The 22537-nt window shown below is 44.4% G+C and overlaps 2 protein-coding genes and 1 pseudogene across 15 annotated transcripts in view; 2 read left to right on the forward strand and 1 right to left on the reverse strand.

Annotated features, from left to right (window-relative positions):
- The window catches only part of OSBP2 (oxysterol binding protein 2), a 208400-nt gene extending 206556 nt beyond the window's left edge, over nucleotides 1–1844 (forward strand). For 6 of the 10 annotated variants that reach the window (XM_009009359.4, XM_078338333.1, XM_078338331.1 and 3 more), the window contains 2 exons: nucleotides 49–281; nucleotides 412–1844. In XM_009009359.4, coding sequence (XP_009007607.4) covers nucleotides 49–281; nucleotides 412–554 — 376 coding nt within the window. In that variant the 3' untranslated portion in view covers nucleotides 555–1844. Of the gene's footprint in view, nucleotides 1–48 lie in introns of all 10 variants that reach the window. The other 4 variants (XM_035269708.3, XM_035269726.3, XM_054240147.2 and 1 more) reach the window with 2 other exon arrangements.
- LOC144577843 (uncharacterized) lies at nucleotides 882–22260 on the forward strand (annotated as a pseudogene). The gene has a single exon (XR_013522486.1). The product of XR_013522486.1 is annotated as an uncharacterized LOC144577843 (transcript).
- Nucleotides 20780–22537, reverse strand: part of MORC2 (MORC family CW-type zinc finger 2) — a 42817-nt gene continuing 41059 nt past the window's right edge. For all 4 annotated transcript variants that reach the window (XM_078338366.1, XM_035269756.3, XM_035269753.3 and 1 more), the window contains exon 26: nucleotides 20780–22511. In XM_078338366.1, the coding sequence (XP_078194492.1) occupies nucleotides 22443–22511 (69 nt within the window). In that variant the 3' untranslated portion in view covers nucleotides 20780–22442. The remainder of the gene's footprint in view (nucleotides 22512–22537) is intronic.

Consider the following 22537-nt stretch of genomic DNA (forward strand, 5'->3'; position numbering starts at 1 on the left):
GGTGACAAGGCATATATAGTCCAGCTCACCCCACTCCCACCGCCACAGGGAGAATGCAGAGAACATGTACTACTTCTCAGAGCTAGCCCTGACCCTCAATGAGCACGAAGAGGGCGTAGCACCCACCGACAGCCGCCTGCGGCCCGACCAGCGGCTGATGGAAAAGGGCCGCTGGGACGAAGCCAACACAGAGAAGCAGCGGCTAGAGGAGAAGCAGCGCCTGTCCCGGCGCCGGCGGCTGGAGGCCTGCGTGCCTGGGAGCAGCTGCAGCTCGGAGGAAGGTGAGGCCGGGGTGGGGGGGGGGGGCTGGAGAGGAGGAAAGGGGTGCTGGGATGGGGGTGTCCCACAGGGACGGATTCCCGGGGAGCAGGCTGCCAGCCCACCCACCAGCCTACTATGCCTGACCAGCAGAGAAGGAGGCGGACACCTACACGCCACTGTGGTTTGAGAAGAGGCTGGACCCACTGACCGGGGAGATGGCCTGTGTGTACAAGGGCGGCTACTGGGAGGCCAAGGAGAAACAAGACTGGCACATGTGCCCCAACATCTTCTGAGCACCATGCCTGCAGCAAATACAGGCGCCTGCACAGCCCAGCCCACCTGTTCTTTAATGCACTCAATTTAGTACTGAATGGTCTTCCTCCCAGCACTCCCAGCCCTTCCTATTTCCTTTCCTATTTTTTTTCCCCACACTTTCTTGGGACTCCCACCTTGGAAGGAGGAAGGGCTGACCTGGGTTCTCTCCAGCCCCCAGGTGCACCCAATCACCTGTGCCCCTTCCTTATGGCCCTGGGCCCTACTCAACCCCTGCCCCAGTTACCACAACTCAGGCCGGCTGGCCCGGGTCATGGGCTGCACAAATCACCAGCCCCCAACCCAGGGAGGAACTGACCCCTCCTAGGGAGCCTCTTTTACTTTTTTAGAAAAACGATCTCCATTTCTTTCAGCCATGATATTTAGTAAATATTTTTAGTACCACACTTAGCAGACAGCTTTCCGAGTGTGCTTTCTTGCCACAAAAGTGTCCTGGCAAGAGCTCCTTATTTTTAAGATATCAGGAAGCCAGATCCCTATGAGTTGGAGGAATTTTGTGGCTCAACATATCAAATCCTTGGTGGTATCTGAGCGGCCCACACCTCCACCCGACAGGGCCCCACAGAACCCAAAACAGGGTGGCTGCCCCAGCCCAGCAGAGCATAGGGAGTTTCTGGAGCTCCCACCCGCAGACAGAGGAGAGGGTACTAAGGGCATCCCCCATGTGGATTTGAGGACAGCAGCCCCTGGCCTCACCCTGCCCAGCCTGGGTGGCTCCCTAGCCCCAAGAGGCCAGGAAGGGCTGGAGGCAGGGCCTGCAGGTGCTCCCCACCCCGAGACCAGGCCCCAAATCAGCAATAATGAACAAACCCTCAGCTCAGCCTGGGCTGGTGACCCGGGCACCAGAGACCCTGCATCCCGCCTCCGTCCTAGGAGGCCCCTGGGGATGCCCCATCTGTGCCCCCTGAACTCTTTATTTGCCTAATTTATATATATATGATATATAAATATATATATAATAGCTATTTTGCTTAAATTTCTACAGTATGTAAAAGTGAAAAATGATGAAGACAGGCATGCCTGTCTGAGTTTGGCCCTCATGTCAGCTGTGCCCTTCCCGCTCCTCAAGCCCCCTTCCAGTGGCTTCTGCCAGCCATGGGGGGCTGGACCACCATGGCACTGACCCAGCCCCTCAGAACCCCACACTCCAGTCCTTTCCATTCAGTTTAGTCCTAAAAGTTCATCACAGGGTTTTTCTTTCTACTTCAGGACTGGTTTTGTTTTTATATTAAAAAAAAAAAAAGTGAAAACACTAATGGTGAAATGCCTTATTATGCCCACTGGAGAGGTGGGGCAGGGTGGAGCAGGGCCCCACTGGGGCTCTCACAGAGCTGTGGAACATACCTCTCCCCAGTGCTCTTTGAGCAAGCACCTTTTGACCAGTAATAAAAACCTTGGCTTTGGAGTTTTCCACTGCCCTGTCCCTCAGTCTATCTGTGTCTGGGTGGAGGGGGCTGACATAGAATGGCAGGGCCTACAAGGTGGCATGGGGTGAAGCTGCAGAGAGGTTCAGGGGAGGAGAGGAGGTGGGAGACCCAGGAAGGCTGCCCAAAGGGCTGGGGAGAGGGTCGCAGCTCTGCCAAAGGCTATCCTGATGTTGTGACCTGGACCCAGCTCTGCCCTGTGGAAGGGCAGTGTTTTAGCCAGGTGGAGACCACCAGCAGGCCCCTCCTATGTCTCAGTTCCTGGAGCTGTCTAGAGGAAGTCCTCCGGGGGAAGGCCAGCCCTGGTGAGTTCTGTGTCACTTGACAGCAGCAGCCTGGGCTGCACTTCCAGGCGAGGGATGGGTGGAGCAGGGCACCCTGGGGGCATCAGGGCCAGTGCTCTCACCATCTGCCTCCATACCGCAGTGCTGTGGGATCCGAGGCTGGCCCTGCATAGCTCCTTCCCTGGCCAGGTTTCCCCATATGTAGGGAGGTGGCCTCTGGGGAGATCCCAGCTGAGGAGCTGGAGGGGCAGGTCTCACTGGAATAGAGGTGAGGGGGACCCTCAGGATTCACCTGACCCAGAAGACAAGGGAGGAGACAAAGGCCAGTCTACTGAGGCAAAGACAAAGCTCTGAAGAGCTTGAACAGGAAGTGACATCAGGGCAATGTTCTACAAAGACCACTCTGACCAGCAGGACACAAGATCGACCAACACCCAGTTGTCTCATACACTAGCCATCACTGAGTAGGAAATGTAATAGAAAAAAAGATTTACAACATACGACATCTGACAAAAAGACACAAAACCTGTAAAAGATCTGTATGGATATGACAGAGAGGACCTGAGTTAAGAGGAAAATACTGTCTTCAAAGATAGGTTCACATTCAGTTATGTCAGTCCCAAACCTACAAAGTCAACATGATCCCTACCAAAATCCTAACAATATCGTTCAAAAGCCTGAAAAGTTGATTGTGAAATTTATATGGGAGAGTAATTGTTTAAAAAAAAAAAAAAAAAAAAAAAGCCAGGCACCATGGCTCATGCCTGTAATCCCAGCACTTTGGTAGGCCAAGGTGGGTGATCACAAGGTCAGGAGTTCGAGACCAACCTGGACAAAATGGTGAAACCCCAACTCTACTAAAAATACAAAAAAAATTAGCAGGGTATGGTGGCAGAAGCCTGTAATCTCAGCTACTCGAGAGGCTGAGGCAGAGAATTGCTTGAACCTGGGAGGCGGAGGTTGCAGTGAGCCGAGATCACACCACTACACTCCAGCCAGCACTTGAGAGGCCAAGGCAGACAGATCACTTGAGACCGGGAGTTCAAGACCAACCTGGCCAACATGGCAAACCTCTGTCTCTACTAAAAATCTAAAATTAGCCAGGTGTGGTGGCACACACCTGTAATCCCAGCTACTCAGGAGGCTGAGGCAGAGAATCGCTTGAACCTGGGAGGCAGAGGCTGCAGTGAGCCGAGATCATACAACTGCACTCCAGCAAGAACTCGGGGGATGATGAAGGGACCGTGTGGGCTTGACCTGCAGATGCTCAAACAAGCTGGAAGCCTGCTGGGTTTTCTCTGCTGCACTCTGATCACCGTCTGGCTGCCATTAGTTAGTGTATTTGTTGATGGTCTGCCCTCCCTACCCCAGTGGACTGTGAGCTTCATGAGAAGAGGAATCTGGTCTTATACATTGTAGTATCCCACTGCCTTAAACTCCTGACCTCGTGATCACCCGCCTTGGCCTCCCAAAGTGCTGGGATTACAGACATGAGCCATGGTGCCTGGCTTTTTTTTTTTTTTTTTTTAATTTAACAATTACTCTCCCATATAAATTTATAGCACTTAAAGCAGGGACAGTTTTAGCTATGTATTTTGAAAAAGTTGTCTCTAAGTGCTCTAGCTGATGAAGTTAGAATGCGTGATCTGTGTCCACTTGAGTTCAGCATTCTTTTAGTAATAAAGGATTCGGTTCTATTTTAATTCTTTAGAAGTGATTCTCATTCTTGTCAATCAACTGTGAATTTTCTGTGTTAATTTCTAGCAGAGGTAATAAAGTTAATCCAAAATCATAGGTGTATTAAAGTCCAGATTGACAAGTATACTCAATAAACCAGGCACTGAGGTGAAAAAGGGATCATTTCCCAGTGGGCCTTAAGGCCCACATAAATCCCTGTGCAAAAATCGAGAAACAGAGACAGAAAGTGACTCGCCTAAGGCTTGTCACTTGAAAGTGAGTGGCTGGCTGACTGGCAGAAGGCTGGAAATCAAATCCAAGTCTCCTGACCTCTAATTTCAGAGGGTGCACTGCCTCCCCAAGGCCCAAGTTTACAGTTAAATGGCTTAACAAGGGCTTTACTGGATTGAAGTCAAAATTAAAAGACATTAGATTCCATCGGCACAGTCTTTGGCCCCTTGTCTCTAATGAGAATTTGCCCAGTTAAAATTTTAACATTGGGTCTAACCTGAGAGATCTTGACTTCCAGCCTGAAACTCTTAAAAAGGCTTGATTAACTTAGGAGTTCCTGCTACAAAGTAAGAGTCAAGAACCCTCTTCAGCAAAGGTGAGCTGGCCTCAGTGGTAAATGGGAAATGAGCTCATTTCAATCATCACCCTCTCACCAATCATCAAGATAAATTTCTGATAACATACATGTATTGTGTTTTTAGGAGGGCTGGGGGTTATCCAAGGTTCTGAGTAACATGCTACCACAGGAAGGAGGAGGAGGTGCTCAGCCCTGGAGACAGACACACACACACACACACACAGTCTAGACACACAACTGCCAGTGTCCAGCCAAATACTTAGTAGTACGAGGAGGGCTTTGAACCCATCCATGCTCCAAAGGAAGAGACACCTTTCCCTAATTCACACGTCCGTTCTCCCTCCTTCTCCCCCAACCCTGCCTCCTCCCCAAGCCCACGCATTATTACATACAACACAATTAGGCAGGGCTATCAGGTTAAAGCATTGTCAATGATGCTCTCGTTAAAAACAACAGCACAGTCAAACAGAGAGCATGCTTGCAAATGAAATCTGATTAATTCTTTCAGACGTGGCTCATGATGACTGGGGCCACACCACCAGGACAGCAGCTCTGCTCTGCACCAAGCCTAGCTGTGGGCCTGGCCTCCTCCCAGGCCTCCTCCCAAAGTGCTTCACACTCTCATTTCATTCTCAGAGGCAGACAAGAGGACTGCAAAGGACTCATGTGTCTCCCATGATCTCTGAAAAGGACTCCCATTTCTCCTGGGGACCAAAAGTAACAACAAAAGTAGCTTTTTATTTGTAGAGCACACAACTTTTTCAAAATACACAGCTAAAACTGTCCCTGCTTTAAGTGCTATAGCTTTAAGTGCACATAGTAAGTGCTCAATGAATAGCTGTTCAAAGAATCAACACCAGGCCAGGAAGACCAGTTAAAGCAAATGCTCAGTGGGACAACACCTAAGCAGCAGGGGCCCATGGCTGCAGCACCAAGCTGTGAGGAGACTTGGAGATGGAACTGAGGAAGAGCTGAGCCCAGGGACCCAGAAAACTCCTGCTTCCCCCAAACTCTAGTGTCCAAATCGCGGCTCCTGACAGACTGTGGGGTAGGAGTCAGATTCTGTAAGAGGGGAAGAGAAGGCTTGAGGTTCCCTCATCTCCAGGGATAGGCCTCAGCATGAAGGGAGTTGGGAGAAGAGGCCAATGGAGAGACACATTTCAAAGTGGAAGACAGAGAACAGGGCCAGAGACAAACCCAATGCTATTTAACTTACTGTTTTTACAAAGCTAGCCAGTATGCAAAACTTCAGTGGCAAAACCTCATAAAGACAGTGTGAAAATAAAAGGAATATATAATTCAGTTTCATGGAAGAAAAGAATTTTCATAAATCCAAACAAGACAATAGCAAATAGAATCTAGCCACATAGAAAAGACTGAACCCCAAATTGGTAAGCCCAAGCCCAGATTACTGCAGAAATGCAAGAATGGCTCAATGTTGTGAAGCTTTCTGTGGTAAATCATTCATTACATCAGCCAGTGCAAAGGATTTCTTCTCCTAGCAATACGGTAGACTAGGTTCCTGGAAAATACTCCTTTGTGAAAAACTAGACAGACTGGATAAAATTTTTTAAATGTTAAATGCATCCATCAACTGGAAACAATAGGAGAAATACTAAGGCCAAAAAGTAAGTGGGTATGAAAACCTGGGAGGTAAGAAAAGGTCTGAAATATTTTACATTGCAATTACAAAGCCCAATGAGCTTAACTGTAAGTTTTCACCACCTCAAAAGAGCCTCCAAAGGTAGGGCATGTAATAGGAGATTTGGGGCTCCCAAGGGCTATACCTTCAATGTAATGGTGAATCCAAAATAAAATACAAGAAAAATTACATGTCTTAAAGGTTGGTCCTGAGCAGAGAAAAACAAAATCCCCCGAAGAATTTGTAATCAGGAGTGAACCCTCAGTTAGTTTTGCAGCCCAAATACACAATACCTGAATGGTCCAATGAAACCTCTGACAGAGAATGTAACATGGTCACAAGGTGGCAATGTTCCCAATCACCTGAGAGAGGCAAACAAGTCATCTCTGGAAGATATCCCCTTCATTCTAGGCCTTAGGGAACCTCAGATACGAAATTACAGGGAAAATGAGCAGCTCACAGTATAAAATCTCCATACACCCAAGGAAACAAGCCCCCATGAGCAAGAGCAACCAGAAAGAACGGATAGCAGAATCAGACATAAAACTCTTCCACATAGTGAAATTATCAGATACCAAGAAAAAATAAGCATGTTTAATATATTTCTAGAAACAGAAGGGCAGCTTGAAAGTAAGTAAAGAGTAAATTTTCAAAAAGACTAAAAACATTTCAAGAAAATGTTTTAATATCACTAAAAATAATTTAGTGAATAGTTTTCCAACAGATTACACAGCTGAAGAGAATATTCATGAAGCAGAAATGAGATCTGAAGACATTTGGAAAATAACACAGAGAGATACAAAGAGGTGAAAAATATCAAAGGGAAGTTAAAACGTGGAAGGTAAAAAGATCCCGTATATGTCTGATTTGTTTCAGAAGGAGGAAATACTTTTTATAGAACAGAAGCAATCTTTGAAGAGTTATGGCTAAAAGTTTTTCAAGAAATCACGAAAAATACCAATAAACAAAGTTAAGCTCAACAAATCCCAATTATGGTAAATAAAAAGAAATCCACAACTAAATGCAATACAGTAAAACTGCAAGATTACTAAGACAACGAAATCTTAAAAGCAGATTTTTAAAATTACCTTCAAAGAGCATTAATTAGGCTGCGCGCAGTGGCCCATATCTGTCATACCAGCACTTTGGGAGGCTGAGGCAGAAGGATCGCTTGAGATCAGCAGTTGGAGACCATCGTGGGAAAATAGAAGAGACCCCATCTCTACAAAATAAATAAAAAATAAATTAGGCATAGTGGCATGTGTCTGTAGTCCCAGCTACCCAAGAGACTGAGCAGGAGGATTGCTTGAGCCCAAGAATTTGAGGCTGCAATGAGCTATGACCACACCACTACACTCTAGCCTCAGCAACAGATCCAAAAAATTCATCTCCAAAGGAAGGCCAATTAGACTGAAAACAGATTAGACTGAGAGTTGGCCTCCAAAGTAGTCAGAAGACAATGAAGTGTTCTCTCCAAAACAGAGGACAAAATGTTAGTATTCTCCTCAGTCAAAATATCTTTTCCACAGGCCACGTGTGGTGGTTTATGCCTATAATCCCAACAATTTGGGAGGCCAAGGTGGAACAATCATTTGAGGCCAGGAATTTGAGACCGGCCTGGACAATATAGCAGGACCTCATCTCTACAAAAATAAAATAATTAACCAGGAATTGTGGCATATACCTGTAAGCTACTTGGGAGGCTGAGGAGGGAGGATAACCTGAGCCCAGAAGTTCGAGACTGTGGTGAGCTATATAATCTTGCCACTGCACTCCAGCCTGGATGACAGAGTGAGAACCTCTCTGTGTGTGTGTATGTATGTGTGTGTGTGTATAACTAAATTTTATTTAACATATTAAACAGTATATTCCAATTTTTAAAATACATATATATATAGTGTTATGTGGAGTTAGACTATGATGAGTTAAGATTTAAGATTATGTAAAACTTATCAGGTAATCATTGAAGAAATAGCAATACTAAGTAATTTCCAAAGCAGTAGAAGAAATACATTGAATGCAGCAGGGGAAAGCTAAGTAAATCTAAAGGCGGCAGGGGAGGAGAGGAAAAAAAAATGTAGAATAAACATTACAAGTCAGAGAATACAAATACATCAATAATACATCAAGAATTACATAAAATTTAATCTAAATGCTTTGAGGAAAAAATATGGACTAAAAATAAAATCCAGCTATATGCTATTTACAAGAATACACCTAAAACATAAATATATAAACTAAACAGACTTTAGGGCAAAAAATATTACTAGATGTCAACTACTGGAATTTTTTAAATCACTTTGTAGTGATAAAAGGTAAAATTCATAAATTTCTTAAACTCTTATGCACCTAATAACATCTTAAAATTTATAAAGTAAAATGGATACAATCACAAAGAGAAAGATAAATCCACTATCATAATGGAAGATTGTAACTCATTTCTCCCAGTAATGAGCTCAGGTTAAAAATTATGACAATTACTATATAATTAACAAACGACATCATGGACACAGAGAATTACATGTGACTGCAGAACACATATTTTTGAAATGCACATGGAACTTTTATGCATATTAACCGCACATTTGGTCTAGTTATAAAGCCTCAGCAAATTTGAAAGGACTGATACATAGACCACATTCTCAGACTTCAATAAAGACAGTTCAAAATCAATGACAAAAATAAAACTGGGAGAAAGACTAGAGCATTAAGAACTATATTTGGAAATAACTCATAGGTCAATGAAGAAACAACAGAAATCAGAAAACATGGTTAAACAAAAATACTGTATGTTAAAACACACAGAATACAGGTAAAGCAATACCTTGAGGGAAATTTAGAGCACATAAGGCTCATGCAAAAGGCTAAAAAATTTTCAGTTAAACACCCAATTTGAGTAAGAAAATGAACATTAGGATAAACTCAAGAAAAGGACAAGAATAAAGATGAAATATTCATTAAATATGAAAATAATAAAAAGAACCAAGAAAGCTGAGGTTGACTCTTTGAAAACCTAAAACTGTCAAACTTTTGGCAATATTAATCAGGAAGAGAGAGAAGAGAAGAAGGGAGAAGAGGAGGGGGGAGATGAATGAACAAAAAAAACTATTTGGAATAAAAGGGGACATAGGCCAGGTGTGGTGGTTCACACCTGTAATCCCAGCACTTTGAGAGGCCAAGGTGCATGGATCACCTGAAGTCAGGAGTTTGAGAGACCAACCTAGCCAACATGGTGAAACCCTGTCTCTACTAAAAATACAAAAACTAGCTGGGCATGGTGGCGGGTGTCTGTAATCCCAGCAACTTGGGAGGCTGAGGCAGGAAAATCGCTTGAACCTGGGAGACAGAGGCTGCAGTGAACCAAGATTGTGCCGCTGCACTCCAGCCTGGACAACAACGGCAAAACTCCATCTCAAAAAAAAGAAAGGGGTCATAAATACAGACACTAGAGACATTTTAAAGGAAGGATATATTATCAGAACTTGCCCTGTGGAGACGCCTAAAAAATAAGGAATATTATGAACAACATGGACAATAAATTTAAAAACAAATAAAATGGATTGGTTGCTATAAAAATATAACTTGGCTGGGCTCAGTGGCTCATGCCTGTGATCCCAACACTCTGGGAGGCCAAGTCGGGCCAATTGCTTGAGGCCAGGAGTTCAAGACCAGGCTGGGCAACATGATAAAACCCCATTGCTACAAAACACACACACACACACACACACACACACACACACACACACACAAAATAAGCTGGGCATAGTGGTACATGTCTGTGGTCCCAGCCACTCAGGAGGCTGAGGTGGGAGAATGGCTTGAGCCCGGGAGGTGGAGGTTGCAGTGAGCCTGGATCATGCCACTGTACTCTAGCCTGAGCAAAAGAGTGAGATCCTGACTCAAAAAAAATAAACACAGACTTATAACCATTTCTTTTTAAAAATCAGTTAAAAATAGTCCTCACTGGCCAGGTGCAGTGGCTTACACCTGTAATCCCAGCACTTTGGGAGGCCAAGGCAGGCGTATCACAAAATCGAGAGATTGAGACTGTCTTGGCCAACATGGTGAAATCTCATCTCTACTAAAAATACAAAAATTAGCTGCTTGTGGTGGTGTGCACCTGTAGTTCCAGCTACTCAGGAGGCCGAGGCAGGAGAATCACTTGGACCCAGGAGGCACAGGTTGCGGTGAGCTGAGATTGCGCCATTGCACTCCAGCCTGGGTAACAAGAGCGAAACTCCGTCTCAAAAAAAAAAGTCCTAACAGACACACACAAAACTATACAGATGACCAAGGAATAATTCCAATCTTACAGAAACTTTCCAAGGGTAGAGGGAAAGAGAGAATACTCCCAAACTCATTTCTTGAAGTTAACATAACCTGCTTATAAAAACCTGACAAACAGTGTAAGAATGGACAATTACAAACTAATGTCACTTGTAATGGTACAATTCAAAATAAAGTATTAATAAATCTAATAATATGGAAAAATGATTATTATTCAAAAAATGCAAGGTTAGTTTATGCTGAGAAAAACTAAGAATGTAATTCACCACATTAAGAAATTAAAGGAGAACACTACATAGTTATCCTAATATGCAGAAACCACTTTGGATAAAATTCAACAAACATCCATGATATTTAAAAGGAAAAATAAGAGGCCAAGCATGGTGACTCATGCCTGTAATCCCAGCACTTTGGGAGGCTGAGGTGAGTGGATCACCTGAGGTCAGGAGTTCCAGACCAGTGTGGCCAACATGGTGAAAACCCCATCTCTACTAAAAATACAAAAATCAGCCAGGCACGGTGGCTTATGCCTATAATCCTAGCACTTTGGGAGGCCGAGGTGGGTGGATCACCTGAGGTCAGGAGTTCAAGACCAGCCTGGCCATCATGGTGAAACCCTATCTTAAAAAATAAAAAATATATATATAAATCAGCTGGGCGTGGTGGTGGCACCTATAATCCCAGTTACTCGAGACTGAGGCAGGAGAATAGCTTGAACTTGGGAGGTGGAGGTTTCAGTGAGCCAAGATGGCACCACTGCACTCCAACCTGGGTGACAGAGCGAGACTCTGTCTTTAAAAAAATAAAAATAAAAAAATTAAAGAAAGGCTGGGCATAGTGGCTCACCCTGTAATCTCAGCACTTTGGGAGGCCAAGGCAGGCAGATCGCCTGAGGTCAGGAGTTTGAGACCAGCCTGGCAAACATTATGAAACCCCGTCTCTACTAAAATACAAAAATTAGCCAGGCATGTTGGTGCACACTTGTAATCTCATCTATTTGGGAGGCTGGGGCAGGAGAATCTCTTGAACCTGGGAGGTAGAGTTTGCAGTGAGCCAAGATTGTGCCACTATACTCCAGCATGGGCAAAAGGGTGAGACTCTATCTCAAAAAGTAAATAAATAAAAGAAAAAAATGTTTAGCAATAGGAATGGAAGAAAATTTCCATAATCTGCTATCTACACACACACACACACACACACACACACACACACACACACACTTTTCCTGTGCGACAGGGAACAAAAAGAGATACCTACTTTCTCCCTTTATATTCAATATTGTACTCAGAGCCAATGCAATAAGGCAAAAAAAATATGTATATAAAATATGAAAATTGGTAAAATTATCACTGTTCACTGATGATATGACCTAGAAAATCCAAAAGAATTCTGTAGATAATAGTCAATTGATATACAAAAATCAATTACATTTTTATATATTAGCAACAAACTGTCAGAGAATGTAACTTAAAACTGTCATCTACAATAGCATTACAAATCATCAGGTTCCAAAGATCTATCTAACAAAAGACTTACGAGACCTCTAAAGGGAAAATTATAATACTTTTTTTGAGAGACACTAAAGAAAGATCTAGATTAATTGAGAATTATACCATCTTCATGGTTAGGAAGACTTATAAGGGTATCAATTCTTCTCAGTTGAGGAGGGATGCAATCAATTCCAAAGGAACTCCAAAAGGTTTCCTCACAGAGCTTGATGATTCTAAAATTTACATGAAAATGCTAAGACCTAACAGTAGTCAAGACACTAGTGAAGTAGAAAAGCAGTAGGACTGGCTCTACTAGATATCAAAACAATGTAAAACTATAAATAAATTAGTGTTGGCATAGAGAAAGAGACAATAGACAAATAAAACTAAAAGTTCAGAAACAGGTTCATACGTAAATGAACATTCAATATATAATAGAGGTAACAGTGAACGAAAAGACTACTCAGTAAAGGGGGGGTGAGGTAATCAGGTATACGTATGGAAAGAAGGAGAGAAGAGGAAGGGAGAAGGGAAGGAGGAAAACTGGAACTTTACCTCATACCACACGTGAAAGTCAATTCCAGGTACATTAAAGATCTAGGCCAGGCAAGGTGGCTTACGCTTATAATCCCAGCATTTTGGGAGGCCAAGATGGGCAGATCACTTGAAGCCAGGAGTTTGAGACCAGCCTGGCCAATGTGGCAAAAGCCTATCTCTACAAAAATACAAAAAATTAGCTGGGCATGGTGGCACATGCCTGTAATCCCAGCTACTCGGGAGGCTGAGGCAGAAGAATCACTTGAACCCAGGAGGCAGCAGTTGCAGTGAGCTGAGTATACCACTGCACTCCAGCCTAGGCAACAGGGTAAGACTGTCTCAAAAAATAATTTTTTTTAAAGCTATACAGGTGGTCCTCAACTTACAATGAGGTTATGTCACAATAAACCCATCATAAGTCAAAAAATCATAAGTTAAAAATGCATTTAATACTCCTATCCTACTGAACATCATAGCTTAGCCTAGTCTGCCTTAAATGAGCTCAGAATACTTACATTAGCATACAACTGAACAAAATCATCTAACACAAAACCTGTTTTTATAATAGAGTGTTGAATATCTCATGTTATTTATTGAATACTGTACACTGTAGAGTATCAAATGTTTACCCTTGGGCCGGGTGCAGCGGCTCACGCCTGTAATCCCAGCACTTTGGGAGGCTGAGGTGGGTGGATCACCTGAGGTGAGGAGTTCGAGACCAGCCTAACCAACATGGTGAAACCCCATCTCTACTAAATACAAAAAATTAACCAAGCATGATGGAAGGCACCTGTAATCCCAGTTGCTTGGGGGCTAAGGCAGGAGAATCACTTGAACCTGGGAGGCAGAGGTTGCAGCGAGCTGAGATCACACAACTGTAATCCAGCCTGGGCATCAAGAGCAAAACTCTGCCTCAAAAAAAAAAAAAAAAAAAGTTTACCCTTGTGGCCGACTGACAGCTGCAGCTTGCTGCCACTGCCCAACATCACAATATCTTACAGAATACTGCTAGCCTGGAGAAAGACGAAAATTCAAAATTCAAAGTGCAGCTTCTACTGAATGGGTATTGCTTTCATAACATCATAAAGTCAAAAAATCGTTAAGTCAAACCATCATTAAGATAGGGACCAGCTGTATATGAAAGACAAAACTATAAAGGCTTTAGAAGATAATATATAATATTTTCATGACCTCAAGGTAAAGAAGTCTTTTTTTTTGTTTTATTTTTTGAGATGGAGTTTCACACTTGTCTCCCAGGCTGGAGTACAGTGGTGCAATCTCTGCTCACTGCAACCTCCACCTCCCGGGTTCAAGCAATTCTCCTACCTCAGCCTCCTGAGCAGCTGGGATTACAGGCACCCACCACCATGCCCAGCTAATTTTTGTATTTTTAGTAGAGACGGGGTTTCACCATGTTTTCTAGGCTGGTCTTGAACTCCTGACCTCAGGTGATCCATCCGCCTCGGACTCCCAAAGTGTTAGGATTACAGGCGTGAGCTACTGTGCCTGGCCAAGAAGTATTTCTTAAGTTATAATAAAACTATAAATTAAAGATTGATAAATTATTATTCTACATTTTTTATTAATGTAGGACTCCTAGTCCTCAAAACACTCTGTAAAAAGAATAAAAAAGGCATGCCAAAGAATGGAAGAAATCTGCGACACAGATAACTTATAAAGAATTTGTCTCAAGAATATACAAAATTCAAATAAGAAACAGATAAAATAGAAAAGTAGGCCAAAATCTTGAGCAAACACTTCATTACAGAAACCTAAATGGTCAATAAGTCCAGGCACAATGGCTCATGCCTGTAATCCCAGCACTTTGGGAGGCTGAGGCAGGCAGATCACTTGTGTCCAGGAGCTCAAGACCAGCCAGGGCGACATAGCGAAACCCTGTCTCTACTAAAAATACAAAAATTAGCCATGCATTGTAGCATATGCCTGTAGTCCTAACTACTTGGGAGGGTGAGGCAGGAGGACTCCTTGAGCCCAGGAGGTGGAGATTACAGCGTGCAGAGATTGTGCCACTGCACTCCAGCCTGGGCAATAGAGCAAGACCCTGTCTCAAAAATAAATAGAAATAAATTTTAAAAAAAGGTCAATAAGCATTAAAGAAGGTGCTCAACCATATTTTAGAAATCAGAAAAATGTACATTAAACCACACTGAGATATCACTGTACCCCCATCAAACTGGCAGAACATTTCAAGTGCAGGAATATCAAGCATGGGCAACAAAGCGGAGAAACGAAGCACTTATACAGTGCCAGTGGGCATGAAAATTAACACAACCAATTCTGGCATTACCTAGTAAAGGTGAAATAGGCATGAATTATGATTCTGCAATTCTACCCCAAGGATTATATCCTAGGGCAGGGGTCCCCAACCCTCGGGCCACAGACCAATATCAGTCCATGGCCTGTTAGGAATCAGACCACACAGCAGGTGAACTGCGGGCAAGCAAACAAGCCTTTATCTGTATTTACAGCTGCTACTCGTTGCTTGCATTACTGCCTGAGCTCTGCCTCCTGTCAGATCATCGGTGGCATTAGATTTTCATAGGAACATGAACCCTATGTAAACTGCACATGCGAGGGATCTAGGCTGTATGTTCCTGATGAGAATCTAATGCCTAATGATCCATCACTGTCTCCCATCACTCACAGATGAGGCCATCCAGTTTCAGGAAAACAAGCTCGGGCTCCCACTGATTCTACATTATGGTGAGTTGTATAATTATTTCATTATATATTGCAATGTAATCATAACAGAAATAAAGTCCACAATAAATGTAATGTGTTTGAATCATCCCAAAACCATCCCCCACCCCAGTCCATGGAAAAACTGTCTTCTACAAAACCAGTCCCTGGTACCAAAAAGGCTGGGGACAGCTGTCGCAGGGAGAAAGTCCTGCACACATGAAACAGCAGACATATACTAAACAATGCATGTTACAGTCTCAGAGGAATGCATTTAAAATTGTATTATGTTCAATTGCAGGCATCATTCATTCATTTTCATTACTGTGTAGTATTCAGCAGTGATGTGGCAACCTAAATAACAAAGAGGCTCTCTAAAAGAAAAGAATATATACATAACTTTGTAATGCTTTATTCCCAAATAAACATCTTTTCATTTGAGAGCCTCTCTTTATTGTTATTTAGATTATAATCCAGAATACTCTACAGTAGTGAAAATGAATAAATTACAGCTGCATCCAAAAACATGGATGAGTTTCTGGAACACAATGTTGAAAAGAAAAAGCAAGCTGCAAAACAGTAAATAAAATGTTATGTCCGTCTAAGTTCAAAAACAGGCAAAACAAAACACTTATTTAGGAATACACAGAACTCATAAAAAAAAATGAAGAGTAAAGAAACAAGATTATGAAATGAAACACTAAGAGGAACACAATTCAGAATGACAGTGACCATTGAGGGATCCAGGTGACTCAGGGGATCCAGGAAGGACACATAGGGATTTATGAAATAACAAATCAGGTGATGGGTGTTCGAGGTATATTTTTTCTGCTTTACAATTGTTTTTAATAAATGCAGTTTCTTACTCTGTCACCCAGGCTAGAGTGCAGTGGCACAATCATAGCTCATTGCAGCCTCCACCTGCCAGACTCAAGCGACTCTCCCACTTCAGCCTCAGCACAAACCAGCTAATTTTTGTATTTTATTTAGAGACAGGGTGTTGCTATGTTGACCAGGCTGGTCTCAAGCAATCCACCTACCCTGGTCTCCCAAAGAGCTGGGATTACAGGTGTTAGCCACCGCGCCTGGCCTACTTTACATATATTTTATACGGTATTCTTTCATAGCTACTTAATAATGTCTAATTGCAAATAAAAACAGCAGCATAAAGGAGAAAACTCTATATGGTTTTTAATAGAAGGTGAAAAGGTATTTGACAAAATTCAGCCAGTTTCCAGGGTGCACAACCCACATTTCATTCTGTGTGACTGGTGCCCCCTGGCGCCTGACTCAGGCAGGACTGATAGCTACAGGAGCGTCCCAACAGCCCCAAGAGAAACTAAAGGAAACTCCAACATTTTAAAAGCCACTTGCTGAAGAAACTCTCACATGTAGATTTCCACCTGCATCAGAAACAAGCCCCGGATCATTATTCAACATTATTTCAGAGATTCTAACTAAATCAAACTGACAAAATAAATTGGCATACTGGTAAATTTGTATCTATAAAAAAACAGATTTATTAAAACTACTAAAATTCCTAAGATAGAAAGTGAATTATATTAAATCATTAGCTTTTTTCCATATTAATAATCAGGGAGCAATAGAGATGGAAAAAAGTATTCCATCACAGTAGGCAAAAGCCATAAAACACTTAGGAATAAATTTAACCATAGAACTCATATATAGAATTTATAATGTCTTATTGGAGGACCTAAGAAGTCTTGAGTAAATGGAAAACCATTTTTTATCCTCTGGGGGAGGATTAATATTATAAAAATTTCAATGCTCCCAAAACTTACATTTAAATTTAATGCAATTATACTTTAAATCCCAATGGAACATTTTCTTTTAGGCAGGGATGGGAGAGAACTGGATAATGCGATTAAATATTTCATGTGAGAGAATAAATTCCAAGACTGGAAGTATTTTTTAACAAGTGAGGGAGACTGCTTTATTTAGATGCTGATACCCAAAATTAGTTTCAACCAGAACCTCACCCCTCATATGAGACTCACCTGTGCAACTGACAACAGATGTCTCCATTGGCGTCTAAGGGGCATCTCAAACCCAACAGGTCCACACCTGTTAGCTCATTTAATAAGTGGGCCTGGAATAATTTCCACGTGGGGGCAGGGGATGCTTGACTCTTGCCTTACAGCTTATACTAAAATATATTCCATAAGGACTACAGGTAGTCTAGTAAAAAACAAAAAAATCAAACATTGCAACAAAATGTAAGCGAATGTAGGGGGAAGGAGAGAAGGGGATTGATTTCCCTAAGCATAATAGGAATCCCCAAAACTTTAAAACATTTCCCTTCCAACAAACACCATAAACCAACCAAAGGACAAACACATAGAAAACGGACCAATGTCGTGAAGTCCAAGAGGTTTCCGGAGCACGGCCTCAGTTCAAAAGGCAGGGAGGCAGGCTGGCCCTTCTCGGCAAAAGGAAAAACACGCCGCTTCCTTTCCAAGGGTTATACCTTGCAGAGATGAAAGCGCTGACCCTAAGGACATCTGTTCAACAAAGGTTTTTCCTAATGACCCCCCCTGCCCCCCACCCTCCAAACGCTAGAAAACAACCACAGGGAAAAGATTTCATCTGCACTTTGACTTAATTAAAACGCAGCAGCCTGGAGGGGAAAAAAAAAATAATCCCCGCTCTTCTCCTTGGGGTGCGGGTGGGCCCTTGCTCTCCCCGCTTCTACCTAAAAGACGCGAGGAAACCCTCAAAGGCGGCAGCCACCTGCACCAAGCCCTGAGCGCCACTGCCGCAAGTTCGCGAGGCTTCCAAAGCGCATGCGGAGATAACGATGCTCGTGCAGCGCGCCGGCAAAACCGCGCAGGCGCTGAGTCACCTCCGCCTCGAGCGTGTGGCGGGGTAGGGATGCTCTCCACAGTTCACAACCATTAGCTGGTTATGAACCGTTCATAATTGGCGTTCATAACCACGCCCTATGAGACTGAACGTGGTCCACTCGCGAAGCGTCTAGAGAGATGGCCAAGTGCTGGACTCCTGGCTGCGTCTTCTGGGCCAGATGAGAATTTACAACCCGTCCTCGGCCATGTGTTGTGCTGTGTTCGCTGATGATTAAGCATGAGAAACTCAGAAACTCTGAACCTTCTGACAAAGCACTCCGCAGTGCCCCAAACCTAGCGGGGACAGATCGGTTTACATGGTGTGGCACTGGGGACGGGAAGGAGAACCCAGAGCTTTCAATAAGGGAAGAAGTGATGTGGGGAGGGGCAATTAGGCCAGGCGCGGTGGCTCACGTCTGTAATCCCAGCCCTTTGGGAGGCTGAGGCAGATGGATCTCTTGAGGCCAGGAGTTTGAGATCAACCGGGCCAACATGGCGAAACCCTGTCTCTACTAAAAATAAGAAAATTAGCCGGGCGTGGTGGTGCGCGCCTGTAATTCTGGCTACGAGAGAGGCGGAGGCAGGAGAATCGCTTGAATCCCGGAAGCGGAGGTTGCAGTGAGGGGAGATGGCACCACTGCCCCCCAACCTGGGGTGACAGAGCGAGACTGTCATAAAAAAAATAAAATGAAGTAGGGGATTAGAGCTGGCCATGGCTTCACCAGAAACCTGCAATTACTATAGCAGGAAGGGGCTTTGGAGAATCTCTGGAAGCATCTCAACATAGTGGTGTGAGCCCCCTCCCCCTTACCTTCCAGGCCTTGGCAGGCAGCTGCTGACATGCCAGAGCCCTAGGAAGTGCTGAAGGCACCTGGGGTTCAGGCCCCCTGGAAGCCCAGCCCTCCCTCACCCTTCGGGGACACTGGAACTGGCCAAATGATTAGGCCATGAGGATGGCTGCTGGGTAAGCACATTATCCCCACATCAGACAAGTAGCTGAAGGCCTACAGGTAGAGGTGGGGACCAGTGAATCTTGGAAGCAAAGATTGGGTGGTCAGGACAGCAGGGGGCTCTGGGCCCCCATGCCAGCTTCAACCAGAGCAGCTCCAGGACTACTGGCTTTCCATATAGGCTTCTGGCAACATTTTAGGTGGATAACAGGCCCCGAGGCTGAATAAGCTGGAAAGCCTCTGCCATCATCTGACTCCTTTCTTTTAGAGGAGGAACAGGGAGCCAAAATGGGCAGTGACTTGTCTGAGGCCTTGCCAGCTTGAAGAAGGAAATGCCTGCTGAACCCATCACTGGCCCTGGTAAGGCTTGGTGCACTGCAAGTTACTGGATGAAAATGGTGACTGGTCAGGTACGGTGACTCATGCCTGTAATCCCAGCACTGGGAGGCCAAGGCAAGTAAATAACTTGAGGTCGGGAGTTTGAGACCAGCCTGGCCAACATGGTGAAACCCTGTCTCGCCTCAAAAAATACAAAAATTAGCCAGGCAGTGTAGCATGCACCTGTAGTCCCACCACCTCGGGAGGCTGAGGCAGTAGAATTGCTTGAACCCAGGAAGCAAAGGTTGCAGGGAGCCAAGATCCACTCCACTCCAGCCTGGTCACCAGAGCAAGAGTCCGTCTCAAAAAAAGGAAAAAGAAACAACTCCCAATGTCCATAAGTAGGAGACAGTATATCTAAGAAAATGAAATGCTTTGTGGTTCAGAAAAATAAAGGAGACCCATGTGGGTTATTCTGAAACAGGTTCCAAGCTACACTAAGATAACTGGCAGAAATGGAACAGAGTGGAAGTGTGTGCACTTAGGAGGGACACTCTCCAGAGAGAATTCAGGGATTGGGTGGGAAAAGGGAAGCTTGTTTTTCATGGTCCAGCCTTTTAGACGGTTTTAATGTTTACCGTGTGCATGTGTCACTTAAAACACCCTAGGCCAGGTATGGTGGCTCACACTGTAATCCCAGAACTTTAGGAGGCCAAGGTAGGTGGATCACTTGAGCTCAGGAGTTAAAGACCAGCCTAAGCAACATGGTGAAACTCTCTACCAAAAATACAAAAAGATTAGCCAGAAGTGATGGTGTGCACCTGTGGTTCCAGCTACTTGGGAGGCTAAGGAGGAAGGATCACTTGAGCCTGGGAGGTGGACATTGTAGTGAGCTGAGATCGATGCCACTGCATTCCAGCCTAGGTGACAGGGCGAGACTCCCATCTCAAACAAAACACTTTAAAGTTCCCACCCTTCTTGTTCCTTTAACACCAGTGTTGCTGCCCTTCACTCACTCTTGCAGCCTTGGGTGAAGGATCTTCCCACCACACATCAGCCAGACCATCTTCCTCCTCCCAAGTCATCAGAGAATTCCAAGCTGGTCACCTCTCCCTTGATGTTCCCAGAAAATCAGGAAAGGGGACTCCTGCATTTTATCTTTCCATCCAGAGTGGCAGGATCTCTGCCTGGGAAGCTGCTGCATTCAGCACAGCTGTGGTAGCATTAACACAGCAAAGTGGGCACATCTAGAAGTTAAAGCTAAAAAACTCCAGTCTGTTTCTGTGGATGTTAAGGGGGGTGAAGATAAAACAACGGAGGTGATGAGGAGGAGGAATAACTTGAAGACAGTGTAAAGCCACAGTGGTACAAAGAATGAAGTAGAGGAAGGTGCTGGATTCTACTAAGAAGAAAACAGACTGAGTTCAGGAGTCTCACCAGTAGAAGTTTATAGTATTGCATTTTGATTACATGTGTGTGAATTTTAAAAATTATTACCCTTCAGTAAGAATGCAGAACCAACTTTCATTTAGATTAAAACATTAGGTTTGGGGACAAAAGTAGACCCCATGCTGCCTGAGATGAACAGAGAGAACAGGTTAGCAGAGGAATCACCAGCTCAAGGAACCCCAAGACTTGGATAGTCTTTCAGCAGAAGAGGCCAGGGTCTCTCAGTGTACTACCCCAAACAGGCCTCTCCCAGAGATGTAGTCTGGAAAGGCCCAAAACCCACCAGGTACAGGCATATTCAGTGGGGAAAGACTTCCCATTCCAGAAGTCCACCTCTGCTTCCTAATCTTCTGCTGACCTCAGAGCAGCCGGGTGGCCATTGCTAATCTGGGTTAGGGAGATGCCAGAAACACACCCAAGTTTGAACCACAGGTTAATGGTACAAAGTCATATAGTCCTTGTGCCTTCAGAAAACCCAGAGGCCCCAAATCCAAGCGGGAAGAGAGTTGCAAAAAACTGAACCAGATTCTTCCAATGGCCATTAAAGAGAAAATTCAGCAACCCTTGCCTTTGTCTTTGACCCTGAGAAGTTAAGGGACACAGATTGTAGCACTGTGATGGGACATGGAAAGTATGGTTTGCTTCCTGCAGAGATGCCTCTGGAGTCCTTGTGGCCAGGGCACCTCACTGGCCCCCTCCTCAGGCACCTTGATGGGGCTCTGTGGGGCCAGGCCAAAGGGAGGAAGTAGAAAATCATCAACAGGCTGTCCAGATCAACTGGCACCATCCAAGGCCCTGCTGCACCCAAACATGGAGGCCTCCACCAGCTCAGCCCCAGGGGTTCTTTCACACATAAGCTCCTTCCCTAAGGAGTCCTGTGGAGTTCCACAGTGTGCTACCCAAGTCAGAGATTCACCACAGATCTGTCTCCTCCTCATCCTGGACTCAAGTTACTGAGGTAAGAAACCTCACTGTCCATGGTTAACTGAAGAAATCCTCCTTCAGAGAGAACGTGGGGTAAATGAGGTGGTTAGACAGGGAGGATCTTTTTCCCCAAGCTGTTTGGACAATGCCACGGCCAGGACCAACTCTGACAGCTGCAAGAGAGCCCCTCCAATGTGGAATCTCCTACACACAGCCCCGCTTTTGGGTCCCTGGATCTCAGCCGACAGCAGGGCCACTCTGGGGGGAACTCTCCCTCCCATCCCTCAGATCTCCACATTGTTCTTCCTCTAGGAGAAGTGTCAGCCCTGCCCCTGGAGCTTCTCCAAGATGGCACTGGACTCGCCACTATCTTGAGGAGGCAGGAGCTGAAGTGGCTCCGGCTTAGCAATCCACTATGGCCAAAGTGGAAAGGTTCTCTGTTCTTTGCAGTCACCAAAAAAAAAAAAAAAAAGTATAGTCTCACAGGCACAGCATCTTCTTTTAAAAAATAAATATTTATAAACTTAGGAAGATTCAAAGAATCAGAGTATCTTTCCCTCCAAAAACACAAATGTTCCGTGTGAGTTAAACCAAGGTGTGACCACCAAAAAAAAAACCAAGGTGTGACCACCAACCCATGAATGAAGACCCCTCCCCCTGCAGCTACAGAGTTGAGGGGCGGGTGGGCAGGGGAGCTACTCTTGCTCCTGTCTTCAGTCCCCCTTGGTGATGAGGTCCTCGATGTAGGCGTCCAGCTCATCATCTGTGTTGATGTCTATGTCCTGGAATAAAGCAGGACATGGGTCAG

The sequence above is a fragment of the Callithrix jacchus genome, chromosome 1, assembly GCF_049354715.1.
Source record: "Callithrix jacchus isolate 240 chromosome 1, calJac240_pri, whole genome shotgun sequence".
Taxonomy (NCBI): domain Eukaryota; kingdom Metazoa; phylum Chordata; class Mammalia; order Primates; family Cebidae; genus Callithrix; species Callithrix jacchus.